The sequence below is a fragment of the Aythya ferina genome (assembly GCF_964211825.1).
Source record: "Aythya ferina genome assembly, chromosome: 4".
NCBI lineage: Eukaryota > Metazoa > Chordata > Aves > Anseriformes > Anatidae > Aythya > Aythya ferina.
The window spans coordinates 11,215,336-11,231,587 of record NC_140300.1 but is presented as its reverse complement, the minus strand read 5'-3'; the positions used below and the strand labels follow the sequence as shown (position 1 = coordinate 11,231,587).

Here is a 16,252-nt window from a genome sequence, read left to right as displayed (position 1 = left end):
CCAACAGTTTGCTAGAGAAAAGACAAAACCTGAATGACACATTAAAGAGTCAGTTAAAGATGCCAGAGGAGAAAAAAGAAACCATCTTACATGGAAGAGAAAGATACACAAAAGCATTAAAAAAAAACACCACCACCACCAAAGATTTATCTAGTTATTAAGAAAGTGCTCCAAACATAGGATCTCATTAAAAGATTTAAACAGTCCTCTTAAAAACTTTGTGATTTAAGATTCTATTTAGTTGATTACATGACCCTAATGAGACACTCTGTTAGTGCAGTTGTAAATGTTTAGTTTCTGAGCACAAAACAATAAAGGATAGTTCTTATTTTCCTTTAGTGGATTTGGAATGGTTTACGGGAGTTATATCATGTCTCTTTAATATCACTCTGTAGAGCACCAATATGTGGAAACAAGACCAGCATAAAAGTGTGTGCAGAACAGATCAGAACATTTGAATTTTTGCCAATAAGAGAGAACATTTGGGTGTGTGCCTACATTTAGTCCCACAAGACAATAAAAACTTCAGTATCTATATTTAAACTGCAATCAGAAATTTGTTTGTGATCTCCCATGCACCAGGGGTTTATCTGGTAATCTAATTTAATCTCTCTAGTTGAAAGTTTATTTTGCAAACTTAATACAACAGCGTGTTGAGATGTCATTTGCCTTTCATATTGCTTAAGCTTGGGTGTGCAGAAATGCAGCATTCTGGGGGTGCTGTTTTCTCTGTTAAGTTCCAGATAAGTAAAAACAAATATTGTGGTTGCTATGCCAACACTGCCTATTGATGTGATGCCCTTGTCTTCCTGTCTTGGGTGTAGCATCCTTTGGTGACTCACCTAATCTCAACCAATAACTCTGCAGAACACACCAATTTGTTGCTACCTATTGATATTCTTCTCCAAGTACTCTTTCAGCATCATCACTGCCACAAGGGGTTTTCACAGATAGTGTTTTATAAACTCAATAACAGAGGTAGGTAGGCATGTATATAATCATAAGAAATTCTGGGGGCTTGGGCAAAAAGCAAGTATTTCACATTCTTCATTTATTCTAAATGTAATGTATAGAAGAGTTCAAAACTAAACGGGGAAGACAAAAACAGAGGATGTGGTCAGAGGGGGCTGTCATGCTGGGAGATCAGTAAGTCCTAAGACATCTCCTCAAAGCATTCTTGAGCTCAATTCAGAGATAAATAGACTAACAAATAGCATACATAGCACATATCAGGGATTCAGAGGCAAGAGTAAAACCATGTTAACAGTCGTTCAACACATATTACTCAGTCCTTTACTCAGCTTGCTTGAGGACACATGTTTTTGTGCACTACTGTTCTTTCATAAAACGAATTGTTTGTTTAAAACATGAAGTTCTTTTCCAAGAAGACTGTTATTAAAACAGGAAGATACTAATGCTATTTATTGCATTATGTAATACATAAAGAAGCTCCAGACAACCTTTCTGGACTTTCAATTTTGCACTTCAACCATGATGTCATTGACACTGAGTTGTCTTTGTCACTGCTTGTTTATTCCTGAAATGCTGGCTCTAGCCTAAGGGTTAGCAAGTGATTGAAAAACAGATGTTATTACATATTTCTCTTTTACATATTGCATTATTTTCTGAATATTGTCCAAGTTCATTCTTATTCTTTTAGCTATTTGGTTAATTTCCTGCGTATCATCATTTGCCAGACTTATGTATCCAGCTACTTATACACAAACACACTTACACACATTTGTGTCTGCAGTGTTTCCCCTTAATCCCTCAAAGCTCTATGTCCCACACTATTGCAAACCAATTTCCTGAGGCCCTTGATCTTTGCAGCTTCTGGGTGCTGCATGTTACCTTGAAATCAGAAGATGTTGCCCTGCAGCAGCACTGCAAGAAACTGGGGCACTGGAGTAAGAAAAAGACAAGAATGGACATAGCGTGGCAGATATTAAAGATATTATTGAACCACAGCTCTTACCCAATTCCACTGAAACCTGTAGAAAGATTTCCTCATTTTATAATGAGACTTGAAGCAGACCTGTATTTGAGGTTTAAATACTTGCATGTGTTTGAGGATTTATTTGGAGAAAAGCCAAACTTTTGTTTTCAAAGGTCCTGTTTTGCCATAAAGATGTGCTTCCAGGACTCATTCTCTTTGAGGCATGGGGTTTGCTAAGGGTCTGCAGGCAAGGAGCTGTAGTAGCTGTGCACTGGGGAGGCATGGTGAAGGCAACTAGGTGAACTGGGGAAATACAGCACAGGAAGCCGCCTCTGTGACATGTGTGTGTGGACAAAGAAAGAATTTAAGTACATTAAAGGATTCTGTATCATAGATAATCAAATGAACTTGTTCTGTCAGTAATCAACCAGGCAAATCATTTCCATTAAAGTCAAAGGCAGTTTTCCCATAAGAAAAAGAGACAGGTAATTAAAGGCCATATAGTATGGGTCTGCACATTCAGCCAGACAAAATGGATTAGATTCAAGGCTGAGGATGATCTGTCTCCAGAATAAGTGGCAAGGGAAAGCACCTAAAAGAGACACGTATTGCCTCCTCTAAAGAGAATAGCAGTAGCAAGAAAGGAGTCAGCATAGAGTCTCACACCGCATTTACACAGCAGCTTTTGCTGACAAACAGAAAAAATGAGATGGTGAAAATTTCTGTAAAGGGAGAGCTGTGGGGAAAAAAGTGGTGGGGAAAAAAAGGGGGGGGGGAGATTTCTCCCTGAAGCGAGCTGGATTCTTTACATACAAAGATAAGCAATCTAGGTGTTTTTTCCTCAGTCATACTAAAATCAGCTTGATGTGATAGTCATTAAAAATATTTCTGTATTCATCATTTAATTAAATTGCTGTTGCTGTTTTATTACTCTTTTTGTGTGGTAGCTGCTCATGAACAAATGGGCACAGTGACAGAATTCAGAGCAGCAATGCTAATCTATGAAACCTCAGTTCAGCTGCAAAAAATGTGCTATGAAACAATCATACTTCTCTGTAGTGTATGTATCTTCTAATAGAAGTCGCCTTGATTACATTGCATACTTTAACCCTTCCTGTGCAGTATTTAGACATGCAACCGTGTCACTGATATTTCTAAATCAATCCTGGAAAACATACAAATGACTAAATCTCATGTTGGATTTTATTTTAGCTGGAGTTGGATTAAACTCTCAAAAATATTAACATCTATATTACGCCTTCTTTCAAATATTTTGATTTACTCCAGTTTTAAACTAATGTTCTGAGAGGTTCTGTGTATTATTAAGTCTACAATGGCACCATTTGTGTTTCATTTTAAAAATCAGACTTTCTCAGAAAATTGCCATGTATTTCTTCATACGACTACACTGGATTTGTTGACAGCTTCTATGCAGTGTAGTAGTAAAAAATCCAGTTACAGATTTTAGTGTAAAATTTGTTCTTTAAGCATGTGCAGGCTAGAAAGTAACAACAGAAAACAGCACAACTCCCCACTTACTTCGCAAGTTCTGTACTGGGAAAGAGCCAGTGCTGCTGGAAGGGGGCAGGGAACATTTCTGGCAGATGCACTCTTTCCCATTAAAAGTTACCCGGTCACCTGCGGGGAAAGGCAGCCTAAAACAGAGGAAACAAAAGCATATGGGTTACATTCTCACACCTTTATTGAAATGAAATGTCTTTCCGTAAAGGTACTGCCTATTACTGTAGTTGATTTTTCTCTACTTGTCCATATCTCATTCCCCATTTCTCAGACACTTGTAGGCTAAAGTATCAAAGGGACATTTGCAAATGCTGATGTTACAGCTACTTATATCAAGAGATACAAAAAGACACCGAGCACTCAAGTCCAAATTCTTGCATATATAAGAAATGTAGTATCAGCAATGGTTGGTCATTAACAGGATCAGCTATGGAATGAAAATAAAATTGGAATTACAGGGAGCAAGTACCAGAAAATGCAGATGTTATTAAGAAAATGATGCCTGAGGGTGATGATTTTATTCCTTAAAGATGACAGCATTTCTCCTCCCAACTTGGACCATATAAAAGTCCTTCACTTAATCCAGTTATACAGAAAGCAAATATTAGTGGACTCTCATCGGAGAAAACACATCCTTCTTATAAAAACAGAAGCATCTACATCACTTGTTTGTTCTATCCAAGAACAGCTTTCCTTACACTTAATTAAATCTTTCCTTTTTATCAGTGTCCTTAAAACAACAAGCTTTCTGCCATGAGCTTTCTTGTCCATGTACAGAAACACAAAGTTTTTTTTTTCTCTTTATAAGAGGACCAGATGGACAAATCACTGTATAATTCAGCAAAGGATGGTAGGGTTTAGAAGCACATTTCACTCTACTCAAAGCTCAACTAAATCCCAAGCGAGCTATCAAAATATGGCTTAAGTAGGGCATAAAAATAAGGCAGACCTTCTGCCTCCTTGTGAAATGTATCTGACCAGATTAATTCATTAACATTTAATTAAAAATCTGCATGACATTCCCCCACAGAAGCTATCAGATTTATACTAAAGAAGAGATTGTCTTTGCTACAAGACACACAGATATTTCTTGGTATGTACAAACATTATTTTGCTCTCTAAACTGTCTTAGAGTAGCTTATTTTACATTTGCGTTGCATCTAAATGAAAAAATTAAGTACTTCAAAAGAGAACAAAAGCTATGCTATCCTTTGTAAATATGGTTACTAAAATACATCTAAAACCAGCTAGATAACTGTTCAGCAATGTCATCCATTTTGGACCATGGGCAACACTTAAAAAAAATATGAGGACACATGCAGTTTAATTACTTTTATATCTGTGGAAAGCTGGTAATGGATTTTGCTTGTCATCTGTTGATGACTTAATACTCCAAATATTTGCTTCCTTCTTTCTTACTTACATTGAGCTAAGGAATAATATTTTATGGAAATACCCTTTAAAATTGTTTTGCTCTTTTATTCAACTAAATACTCCATGTGTGATTCTGATAGAGTCCCAAAATCATGCCAGTACAGATAAGGGAGTGCTACATTTCCACCTGTTCAACAGAATATTTTCTATGATTGATTTTACTGCATACACTGATTAGAAGAAGAAAACACTGCCACCAGTATAGCAGGCAGAGTGTGATGGAGCCAAACTACTTCAGTGAGCAGTAAGTCTGTCCCATCTTGCAGCAATGCAACAACAGCAAGCTCCTGTGTTACATATATAAAATGTTCTTTATGGGTCAATATTATTATTCACAATGGATTTTTATATTGCTTGAAGTCACAAAGCCTTCTAATATCTAGAATAAAAGAGTTTCATGAACATCACAGAACTGTTGAGGTTGGAATGGACCTCTGGAGGTCATCTGGTCCAAAGCAGAAGTTTATTCAAATGAACATAGAGTGATTTGAATAAGAATTACCCCTGATTACCCCAAAATGTCTCAACAGTGGAGTGATATAATTCAAGTGCTCTACTAGCTTTCTACTGCCAATGTGAAAGACACCATTTAATCATATGTTCATTTTAATAAGATATTACAAAACCAAGTCTAAAACCAAGCACTATTCATTCACTTTGAAAGGCACAAGGCAAGGAACTTCAACTGTTCCAGGACTGAGATCAGAGCTCGTAATAAACCTCCTACATGTTTTTAGGAAGAAATCTCACTTTGATTAGCAGATGCACGTAGATTTACCAGGACCACTGGTAATCTGCTGTAAATTAAAACCCCACAAAAAAGTAACTTGTTCCACAGATACAATCATGCATGCAACTACACTGTCAAACAATTACCCCAATACCTTTTGTTCTTATGAATGTTTGAATTCCCTGGGCAGGATGTTACCATCCATTATGGTTTGCCATATTCTTTAATGGGAATAAGGCTGGGAATCAGCTAATGAGCCAATTGGACTATCATGTGAGGTCTCAATAAAACAAAACTCTTTGCAGTATTTATAATCCTAGGGATAATGATGTCATGGAAGCCATGAATAACTTACATCTTTGAAGAAGTATCGCTACTACTAAGCATTCTTGTATCTATTACATTAGGAGATGTATTCAGAGGGAAAAGTTTTTTTTTTTGTTTTTTGTTTTTTTTTTTAATTTGCTTGACAATAATCCAGCTGAACATAGAAGCCATCTGAAACAGATGCACCAAACCTGAAGTAAAGCAGAAGCAGGGACCAATCACTTTAAACTAATTCATCTATGTGATCTATGGCAATCTGAAAGCAAATGCAATTAAAGCTAGAAGAGACTAATAGAATAACTGACCTCCTATGGCACAAAGACACCCACAGATAGATAACACCCACAAAATATGCCAATGCTCACATGTACCACAACAAGCCACAGAGTCTAGTTCAGGGGAAAGGTGTGGGGGGCTTTATTATCCCATTTGCTTTATTTTCTGAAAGTTTAGTAACCATGCCCTTTCATTCAGAGGGGAAAGGGCAATAAATTTACTTCTGTATTAAGTTTTCCACGTTTGTAAGATAACTTGCTCTATAAAAGTTGGGAAATCCTCCTTGGAGGTTATCCCCCCAAAGGCAGATTTCTATGTCTTGCTGCTTCAGCATGGGCAGTAGGGTCTGACCAGCAACTGTCTAGTTTTCTAAACTCATAATCAAATGGTGGCATTTGCTCCACTATCTCATTCACTGGGAATCCAAAATTCATACACCATACACTTGAGAGCATTTTTGTAACATCTGACCTCTCCATTTCACAAGCAGCCCCACTCCAGGATTTCAATGCCAGTACAAGTGAAGGCACAACAGAAGGTGATAACAGACAGTTAACAAGGTTTCAGTTTCTGAGATCTGTAACTTGTGAGCAGGACTATATATAGCATTGTAGGTTAAGGGCAGCATATCTGCCTTTGAATATAATGACATGTCACAACCAGCTACTCCCTGAACATTGCTAGGTATGGGTTTTAATTAGCTACACATCCCTTTAAAAAATATTCAGTGTGATTTTCACAGTTGGTTAATCTATTTTTAAGATGTGAATTAAAAGTATCTTTAAAGCAGTTCTCTGAAGTGTCTTGTAAGCTACATATTTCATGACTTATGTCCCCGTGAATTTTGTTTTATCCACCTGCCTACAATATTTGTAAAGTTTGTGATGACTGGAGATGACCAAAAAAATTATATTGTAAAACATCAAAACACCACCAGCCTAACCCAGGGTAACTGTGTGCTGACACTTAAAGGTCTGGCCTTTGTCTTGTACATGCACTCAGCATATGCAGCTGAGGGCAAGTCATTCAAACATTCTGGGCCAAATAGAAGATGTTCATTTTTTCCAGAGCAGACTGATGGCTTTCTGTTCTTTAAGTTGCTGATCTGACTGCATGGTTGAACAGTCAATTAAATTTGATATAAGAAAATTAACAGAAGCATATGATCAGGAACGTGGGGAGAGCAAAGCTATGCATTTCAGCAGCAGCCTGCAGTTACACTGGGTCAGTGTAATGCCAGAACGTAACCTGAGGACCTACAGGATCATATTGTGCTCTAATTTGTACCTGGTACATTCACATTCCTCAAGGTTGCTCCAGACGGATGAATTTGACCCAGGATGCTAAAGTCGGTGAGACAAAGTGAACATTACTTGCATCTATTGTCTTCATGAAGTTCAACAAGGGCAAAAGCTAAGCTTGCACCTGGGGAAGAACAATCCTATGCATCAGTACATGCTGAGGGTTGATCAGCTGGGAAGCAGCTTAAAAAGATTTTGCATAAAAAGGTGTGTCAGTCTTGGTGGACATTGTATTGAATATGAGTCAGCAGCAAAGTCCTTGTAGCAAAGAATGTCATCCACATCCTGGGCTGCATTAGTGCAGTCAGCAGGATGAGGGAAGTGATCTTTCCTTCTGTTCATCACCTGAGAGACTGAATCTGAAGTCGTGCACCCAGTTTTGGTCTCCTCAGGAAAAGACAGACATTGACATACTGGAAGCAGGTCAGCGGAGGTGGCTAGGCCCAGAGCTGGAGTACAGGATGCACATGGAGGGGCTGAAATAGATGGAATAGTTCAGCCTTAAAATGCTCAGGGGAGATCTTACTGCTGCCTAAAATTACCTGATAGTGTGTATACGAAGCTGGAGTCAGACTCTTCTCAGAGGTACAGAGTGGAAGGACATGAGGCAGCAGACATAAGCCAGAACATGGGAAATGCCAACTCAGTATAAGGTTAAAAAAATCATACCCTGAGTGTGTTCAAACACTAGAACAGGCTATCCAGAGACTGTGGAATCTCAATTTTTGGACATACTTAAAATGTGACTGGACAATGGCCTCAGCACCCTGACCAATCTGGACCAGCTTTGAGCCAGGGTCTGGACCACAGGACCTCCACAGGTCCCTTCCATGAGCCTAGGTACACTCCATGCATGAATCTGAAGAGCAGGTCAATAAGAGTCCTTTGTCCAGGAAGCAACTTATATTGATAAATGCATTTGTTTTACAATCAAAATCCCAAGAAGTCCAGTCTGATTTCAAAGTTTTTGTGTCAACATCCAGATGAAGAAGTCTGCTTTATGAGATGCTTTATTAAATACCCAGTGGTGCTTAAGCGGGAACAAACTCTTCCAGATTTCAGCAGCATTAAAAAAGTGAGTAATTAAAAAGGTTTAGCATATTCAAGGTTTAGCATATTCAAAGTGTGACATAATTGCTACATTCCAGAATGAACTGAATTAACTTCTAATTTTCAGTATTGTCTTAATTTCTTAAGTCATACGTACACAAAAGCCAATAAATTCTTACTAGAAATAGCAGTGTTATATAGGACTATAAACATTTTTTTTTTTCAACAAAGTTTTCAGTTTTCTGAATTTTTATATTCAACTGCTTGGCTACAGTTAGTTATGTTCATGAAGATAACAGTAATATAAATGGATTGAGAGAAGTTTTAGAAACAGATTTGGCACAAGCCCCTTGAAGAGTAGATAACTGTACCTCTTACCTCTACCCATATCATTCACCTCTGGGCACGTATTCTACTTCTGCCAATACATTGTTTCAAGAGAAAACTTTCTAAATTCAGATGAAACACAGAACTCGGATAGTCAAATTCTGTAAAGCAAACATGATGTTGTGTGGACATTAACCCAAAACAGTCATGCTAATTTATCACACACCTAAGTGTTAAATTGTTCCCTATTCATCTTTTACATGTCACACACACAAAAAAAAATGTTTATAACTAATTATAAGAATTGTGAAAGTTTAGGGATGACGATTACATACACTTATCCAACTGGGTGAATAAATAACTCCTATCCCAAACTTATTTAATTATATTAACCCATATTACCAAAACCTAGACTGATGCCCTATGCACACATAGCATGTCAGTATCACTGAAATACAACACAGTGTCTATGTATAGTTTAACCATATCTTACATATGATTAATATATCTATATAACTTATTATCACATTAAGATTTCTCATGAAAATTCCATTTTAAAAAGTATTTTTTTTATCATCACAGGTAATGATTTCCCATTGCTTTTTGAACACTATTTCCTGGCCTTCCACATTGTACACAAGCTGCTCCTTTCAGCCATGAAGTTTTGTGTCTGATCACCATATAAGAATTATGAGAACAATTTTAATAAAACTCAGCTCCTCTTGATAGAGATAGCCTTAATTATCTCCCTCTTTTTATTTTGCTTTTACAGATATGAGACCTTTCAGAGGAGATGTCTCTGGCAGCCCTCAGAAGGACACAGCCACTTCCAGTTAATGAACAGGACTGCTTACCCCCTTCCTGGGAGTTCAGAGTAAGAAGTTAATCTGCAATGTTTTTCAATCTACATTGTCATTCTAGGCTTTCCTGGTTTTAGGCAATATCATCACAATATATGACAGCTGCAAATAGTTACACTCAGCATTTGGAGAAGGAGCTAAGCCCTCAAACTATGCCAGCAGAGCAAACACGCAAATCAAACCTGAATTTGTTTAGGATCAATGCAAGATAGAGAGAAAAAATCACATAGGACACTAGGTTATGTTGTATTTTTAACAGTCAGTTTTTCTCATTGATAATGAATTTTTTCACTTCAAATTTTGGCAGCTGAGGGAACAAGAACATCGAAGTCCCAATGGATGCCTCAGGGAAGATTTGGGTTTCTGACACAAGCTTTTTCACAGAGCAGTGCAGCAGCTTATCAACACAGTGCAGATGGCAAGAGGGAATACAGCTCTTTTGTGTGACACTGGGTCACATGGCATTCAAAAGTAGTAATGTCAATAGCTCCAGAAACTGATTGGAGCTATGTTATTTGCATTTTCCCCACTGCTCCAGCTAGCTGTGTGTACATTACATTTTCTCACTGATTTTACCATCTGAAGCCAGACACACTTCCTACCAGTTTCTGTTCAAATCAAGAGATTCTGTGAAAACGAGAAAAAAAAAAAAAAAAAAAAAAGAGTTGCTAGTGTCACTGGTTTACTACTCAATGCAGGAACAGTTTCTTTACCAGCTACAGAAATGTAGGTTACAAAAGTGCTCATTTAAAGTCCTTAACAATCCTGCAATATGCTGAAGACCCTTCTCATAAGCACCAAGTGCCTTCTGCTGTCAACGATTTCTTTTGCAGCTGAAGTTGGTAAGAGCCATGCTTGGTTTCCATTAGAGCAGGAAGGGCAGCCACCACTGTTCTAGAAGTCAGACTTCTAAGAAAGAGCCCACATTAAAGTCCAGCTGCAATAGGCAATGTCGGACACAATTTGTGTGATCAGCCAGCTGCCTAAGATGGTGTGCTTTTGGTCCATTATTTAACGTTTCTGCCCATCTGTAATAAATAAGGACACAAATGGTACTCCAGACCCTTTCCTCTAAAGAAAAGGCCAAGGAAATGTGCTTTGCAATTTTGTACCCCTAATCAAATGTCTCTGGGGCTTCCCACCTTTTTTTTTTTTTTAATTTAATGATTTATTTTTATTTATTTAATGAAAAACACAAACACACAAAACATAACCTAACTCTATGTGAGCTTAAACCACATGTATTTACAGTCTACCCACCTGAATTTTGCTGAGGATACCACTCAATAAAATAAATGCTGATGATGTTTAGATCAGACACTCTTTCCCATAAAAAACATGAATTACGTTTGGCTTACAAAGACTAGCATAATTGAAGCAAGGCTGATTTAAAGCAGTTAAGAACCTGGTCTGGTGTTTTTAATATAAACGGATGATAGTATTCTTCTGTTGATCTACACCACAAGTCAGTGTTACAACCCCCCTAGGAGGCACAAATTGAATCCTGCAAGTCAGATGGACGTTAGTTGGCTCTGATGAAGACAATATGAATTTGTGTGTCCTTCTAAGGAAAGCAACAGAAACATATCTGTGTCTTTCTAATGAAGGTTTAGACAGCAGCAATTAGAAAATTTATCAGTACAACAGCTTTTAATCCAATAATTTAGTTATACATGAAAGTTAGGGAACATCTCTGATTTTTTTTTTATTTATTTTTTTAATATGAAATAATATTGTATCAGCAACTTTATGTTTAAAGTTGTAACCTAGGTTTGGCATGTCTTCACTACCTGTGATATTTGTAGCATTTTCCTGTGAGTATCTTCTCTGTATTTCAATTCAGCTCACCTGAAATGTTAGGTACTTAACTAATTTAGTCATATGGAAGCTTGTTCTGAATTTCCAGGGAAAGGAGACAAATTGTACCACAAAGCTCCCTACTATCAGCTGAAGGACTGACTAAATACAGCAAGAGGTTAGTTTAGCAACAGCCTGACTGAAACCTGTGTGATTTAACAAGTTTCTAAGTACAGTAACACACAGGCACATAAATTAGGCCCCAGTGATAAGCCCTAGTCTTATCACTGAGGATGAGACTATGAGGATGAGATGATGAGGATGAGGAAGCTGAGGATGTCACCACACTTAGCAGGAAAGTAGAATTGATGTGTTTTTATTCTCCTCTTAGCTGAAGAAGTACCTCACTTTACCTGAAGGTACTTTAGCAGAAGGTACTACTGCTAATAAAGGTACCAAGAATTACCTGTGCTGCTTTGCAGATGAGCTGTAATACTGACAAGCTGCGGGTAGAGCACGTGCAGTCAGCTTTTAACTCATGAGTGTCACAAATAACCATGTAAATCATTCTACCTCCTATTAAATATACACGTGTATTTAGACTTATTTGTTATCTTCTCTCCTCATGTTTGTTTAAACTATACAAAAGGAAAAATCTCCTGTTAATCATGGCAAAACCTGAACAGACATAATTTAATCTAACAAAGGCCTGTCAGTCTTGGAGACTTCCCCTTAATGTGGCTATTTAATTATTTCTGCAATTGATATATTCAGGCTACACAGACATCCTGCCACGAAGCATGGCTGTTCTGGAATTTGAAGCAAGTCCTGTTTCTGTATGAGCACAGGAGGACGTCAGAGCTGCACAATTATCTGGACGTGGCATGGCATCTATAATGTGATGCCTCAGTGCCCCGTTACTCACAGCAACAAAGCCTGTGCTTTCTCTTTGAATGCGGAATTGCTTTATTGTGTTGGTACAGGCTCCAGTTTAGACAGATAAATTATTAGAGCATTTGCATTTACTTCAAACTGTTGCAACAACGGTGCGTTTCCTAAAGATGTAGTGTACATAAAGTTTCTTCCAGAAGTCTTCAACAGATGTTTGTGTTATTTCCACAGACGAGGGTTAAGATATGGTTCCAATAAACATCAATATTTTACTGCAGAGGCTGCAAACATTGCCACCAACACTGGGTCACAACATGACATGTGCATGCACAGGAAATTATCCCAGTGAACTCCACCAGGCTGCTCAGGGAGGGGACAACCTGTATGCTGTGTCACTTGTCACCTATGCTCCTGTGGGAGAATCTTGGTGAAATCCAACACATACCTCAGTGTCTGTGAGACTGGGACCTTTCTGTCCTATTTTAAATGACTACTGTAGTTTCTGGGAAGCAGCACTGTGATATTTCAATTTAAGTCTATTCGTACTGTATACATTTGGCTTGCCTCAGACTCAGTCAATGGTTTCTGAATCCTGTGTAACTTCAGTCAACAGAATACAAAAGACACCAGAGAAATAAGACAATATCTGGGGGAAAATGATTGACTGTAGATGCAGTGGCAGTTTCTGAAGTACCTTGAAAGCCTCATATATAAAACACCATAAAATAGAGAAAGCATTAAAAAACAAATGATGTACTCACAATTTGGATGTACTTTTTTGATGTACTCAAAATCTGCTATTTTTAAGGAGTAGATAATAGAAAACAGATTTTATATATCTATATCTATCTATCTATATATATACACATACATGTTACAAGTTTGAATGCCTGGCATTGGTCCTTCAAAATCTATTTTTTAAATGAAATACAACTTGAGAGAACACGTACCTGCACACAGCACACACAAAACAGTCTGGGTGATACGTTTTGCCCAGTGCTGAGACCACTTCTCCCTCAATGAACTCATCGCAACTGAAGCACCGTGTACCATAGAGTCTCTGGTAGTCCAAAGTACAGATGTAGTCTCCCTGTCTCACAAAAAATCCTCCTTGAGCCAGGTCACATCCACAAGCTGCAGGAAGAAAAAAAAAGATAGACTCAGAAGGCTGAAAAAGGAAAGCTCTCTTTTTAAGATGATTAGTAGGGTTCCTCGTGGAGTATTTTAGCAGTTCAATACATGGGCTTATGGTCACAGAACAGTTTGGCATCTGAAAAGCACTGCTTTTGTAGTAAATTACATCAGTGATGCATTTTGTACACCAATAGTTCAGATTTATTCCTTGTAAAAATACTAACATCAGTGCAGATGCCGCTAGTACAGAGTTAAGTCTTTAATAGTCAGGTACAGGGCTGGCATAAACAATACTCACAATTATATTTAATGGGTTAAAGGAAATGCATAAAGGATGTAAACCTTCATAATCCAAAGCACCTATGTTACAATTAAATGTCTCTGATTTTACTCTACAATCGCTTGATATTCTTCCTGGACACAAAAGTGGATAAAATACTTCTCCCCCTAAACTCGGGGTTTGGTGTGCATGGCAACTTCTGTAAAATTCTGTTACAGTTTACAAAATCTTTTAAAATAGATCTTAGGTTTACCTGATAAATGTCACACACCAAGCATGAGTAGAAGAGATCTCCAGAACCATCTGCTCCTGGCAAAAGTAGAGTTTTTAATCCTATCTGTTGATCTATAGTTTTAAAGCTGAAGCTGGAGGAAAGGGTTAAAGTGCATTAACCAAATATTTGTGAGAGTTTTCAAGAGGCTTTCTATATTGCACCAGGCCTTGTGCTAGGCTGGCATTTTGAGATTATAAAATAGGAAAAGAGAGAGACAACAGACGCTCTCTCTCTCTTCTGTGTGGCTGAAGTCACACAGAGGTAGACAGAGATGCAGGAGATGATCTTCATCCATACTGACCCAGATCCTTGAAAACCTATCAAACTGATTTACAACAACTGAAATTGAAAACGGTGATTCTGCACTGCACTTCTCTTATTCTAAGTCACAGCATAAAACATGTTAATACGGTCTTCTGCTCCTGGGGATGTGCATGTTGGGAAGTGCTTCCAGCAGCAAACTGTGCTTACAGTCAAATGAGTCTGAGATGTGTAGCAGAGCAGACTGTGACAGTGTCACTACATGGATGCAGCATGCAGATGAGTGGAAATGTTGCTTATCACATTTGGGTTCCATGTACTACATGCCGCAAAGATTTTCTGTGTCTCTGTCCCAAAACTGCGGGAGTACTTAAATGTCAAAAATGTTCCCGAGTAAGATTCCTGCTTAGGTATCAGAGTCCACAGACAATGTTATTTAAAAGTAAAGCTCCCTTTTCACACCAAGACCTGATTGCATCATGGCCAGAATCAGATGTTTTGTATGTAAACAGTGAGAAACGAGTCCAGTAAGCATGCTTGAGGCACAGAGTAACCGAGTAACATACCCACAACACAGAAAATCCTAGAAAGCATAGGATCCTGTTGTTTTCATTCAAAACCATATCCAGTCATGTTTTATTTATTTATTTAATTAATTATATATTTTTTTATCATCTTGCTTAATAGCTAGAGACTGTGCCACAAGAGGCCTGGACTCAAGGCCCTCTTTAAAGTCTGAGTGGGCATCTAAATTTCATTCTTCCTCCCTGGAGATGTCCCTAACCGCTACATGACAGAAAACAACAATCATGCTGAAAACGTATTAGTATATGAAGAAGAACCAAAGAACCTGGGTTAATTAATCTTCTTAATTAACCTTTCTTTGGCTTATAGACCAAAATAATTCCAGTTATATTGTATTATATAACAACAACAACAATAGGTTAGATGATTCATATTGCAGTAGTACATTGTTCATGTGCCTTACTTCACAGGCTTAAGATATATGCATTAACATTTTTCTTCCTCACCATTAGCCTTTGGTCTAATTTTTAGTAATGACTCACTTTTTGTACAAACTCTTCACAAGACTTGCTAAGTGTTACGGGTTTCTTTGTTGATGTATTTTGCCCAGGTATGTACTGGTGTGACAAAAACACAAATCAGCTATGGATTTAAGATGAGGATGAGCAGCACGCTGAAATGATATTAATGATGTGATAGCTCTAAATTGTATTATATAGTGATTAAGCTTGCTGAGTGGGTCATAAATAAAGAAAATTAAAGGACATAATTATGTTTTTGAAAGGAGCAGGGAGAGGTTGCTTCCCTATTGAGTACTTCTTTATGCCAGCGGTGGCATATCTTTCTACAGTGCAACTGGAAAAAGCCACCAAGAACTGTTTTGGGCAAGATTATATCATAAGATTACTAGTTACTATAGCCATCTGAACTATGAAGACAAGATTTCAGCATAAACAGAGATGCTTTGGCAAAAAGTAAAGACAGATTTTATACAAAATCATACAAAATGCACAATGAAGAAGCAGCTGTCTGGAGAATGAGGTGGATGTTTGTAACGCTCCACACAGCTTTAACTGCCCATTGCACCTTCACCCTCACCAGGTGAGCAGCACCCCTCAGGCCTCTACTGCAGCCACTCACCGACCAAGCTTGGCAGGAGATGCAGGACAGGAACTGACTTATACATTTTTGCCTGCACCATCTAAAAGCAACTTGGAGCTTGGCATCCAAAAAAAGGAGATGATGAGGAGATTGTGATGTACTCATAAATCATCTGTCACTACTCTGTCTTGCACTCTTACCATTACTCACCTGCTACTCACTTGTTT

At 37.9% G+C, this 16,252-nt stretch overlaps 1 protein-coding gene across 20 annotated transcripts in view; it reads right to left on the bottom strand.

The window, feature by feature from the left end:
* The window catches only part of ABLIM2 (actin binding LIM protein family member 2), a 147,666-nt gene that overhangs the window by 81,659 nt on the left and 49,755 nt on the right, over nt 1-16,252 (bottom strand). For all 20 annotated transcript variants that reach the window (XM_084517056.1, XM_084517052.1, XM_084517043.1 and 17 more), the window contains exons 3-4: nt 13,401-13,584; nt 3,476-3,591 (exon numbers count right to left, since the gene is read on the bottom strand). In XM_084517056.1, the coding sequence (XP_084373182.1) occupies nt 3,476-3,591; nt 13,401-13,584 (300 nt within the window). The remainder of the gene's footprint in view (nt 1-3,475; nt 3,592-13,400; nt 13,585-16,252) is intronic.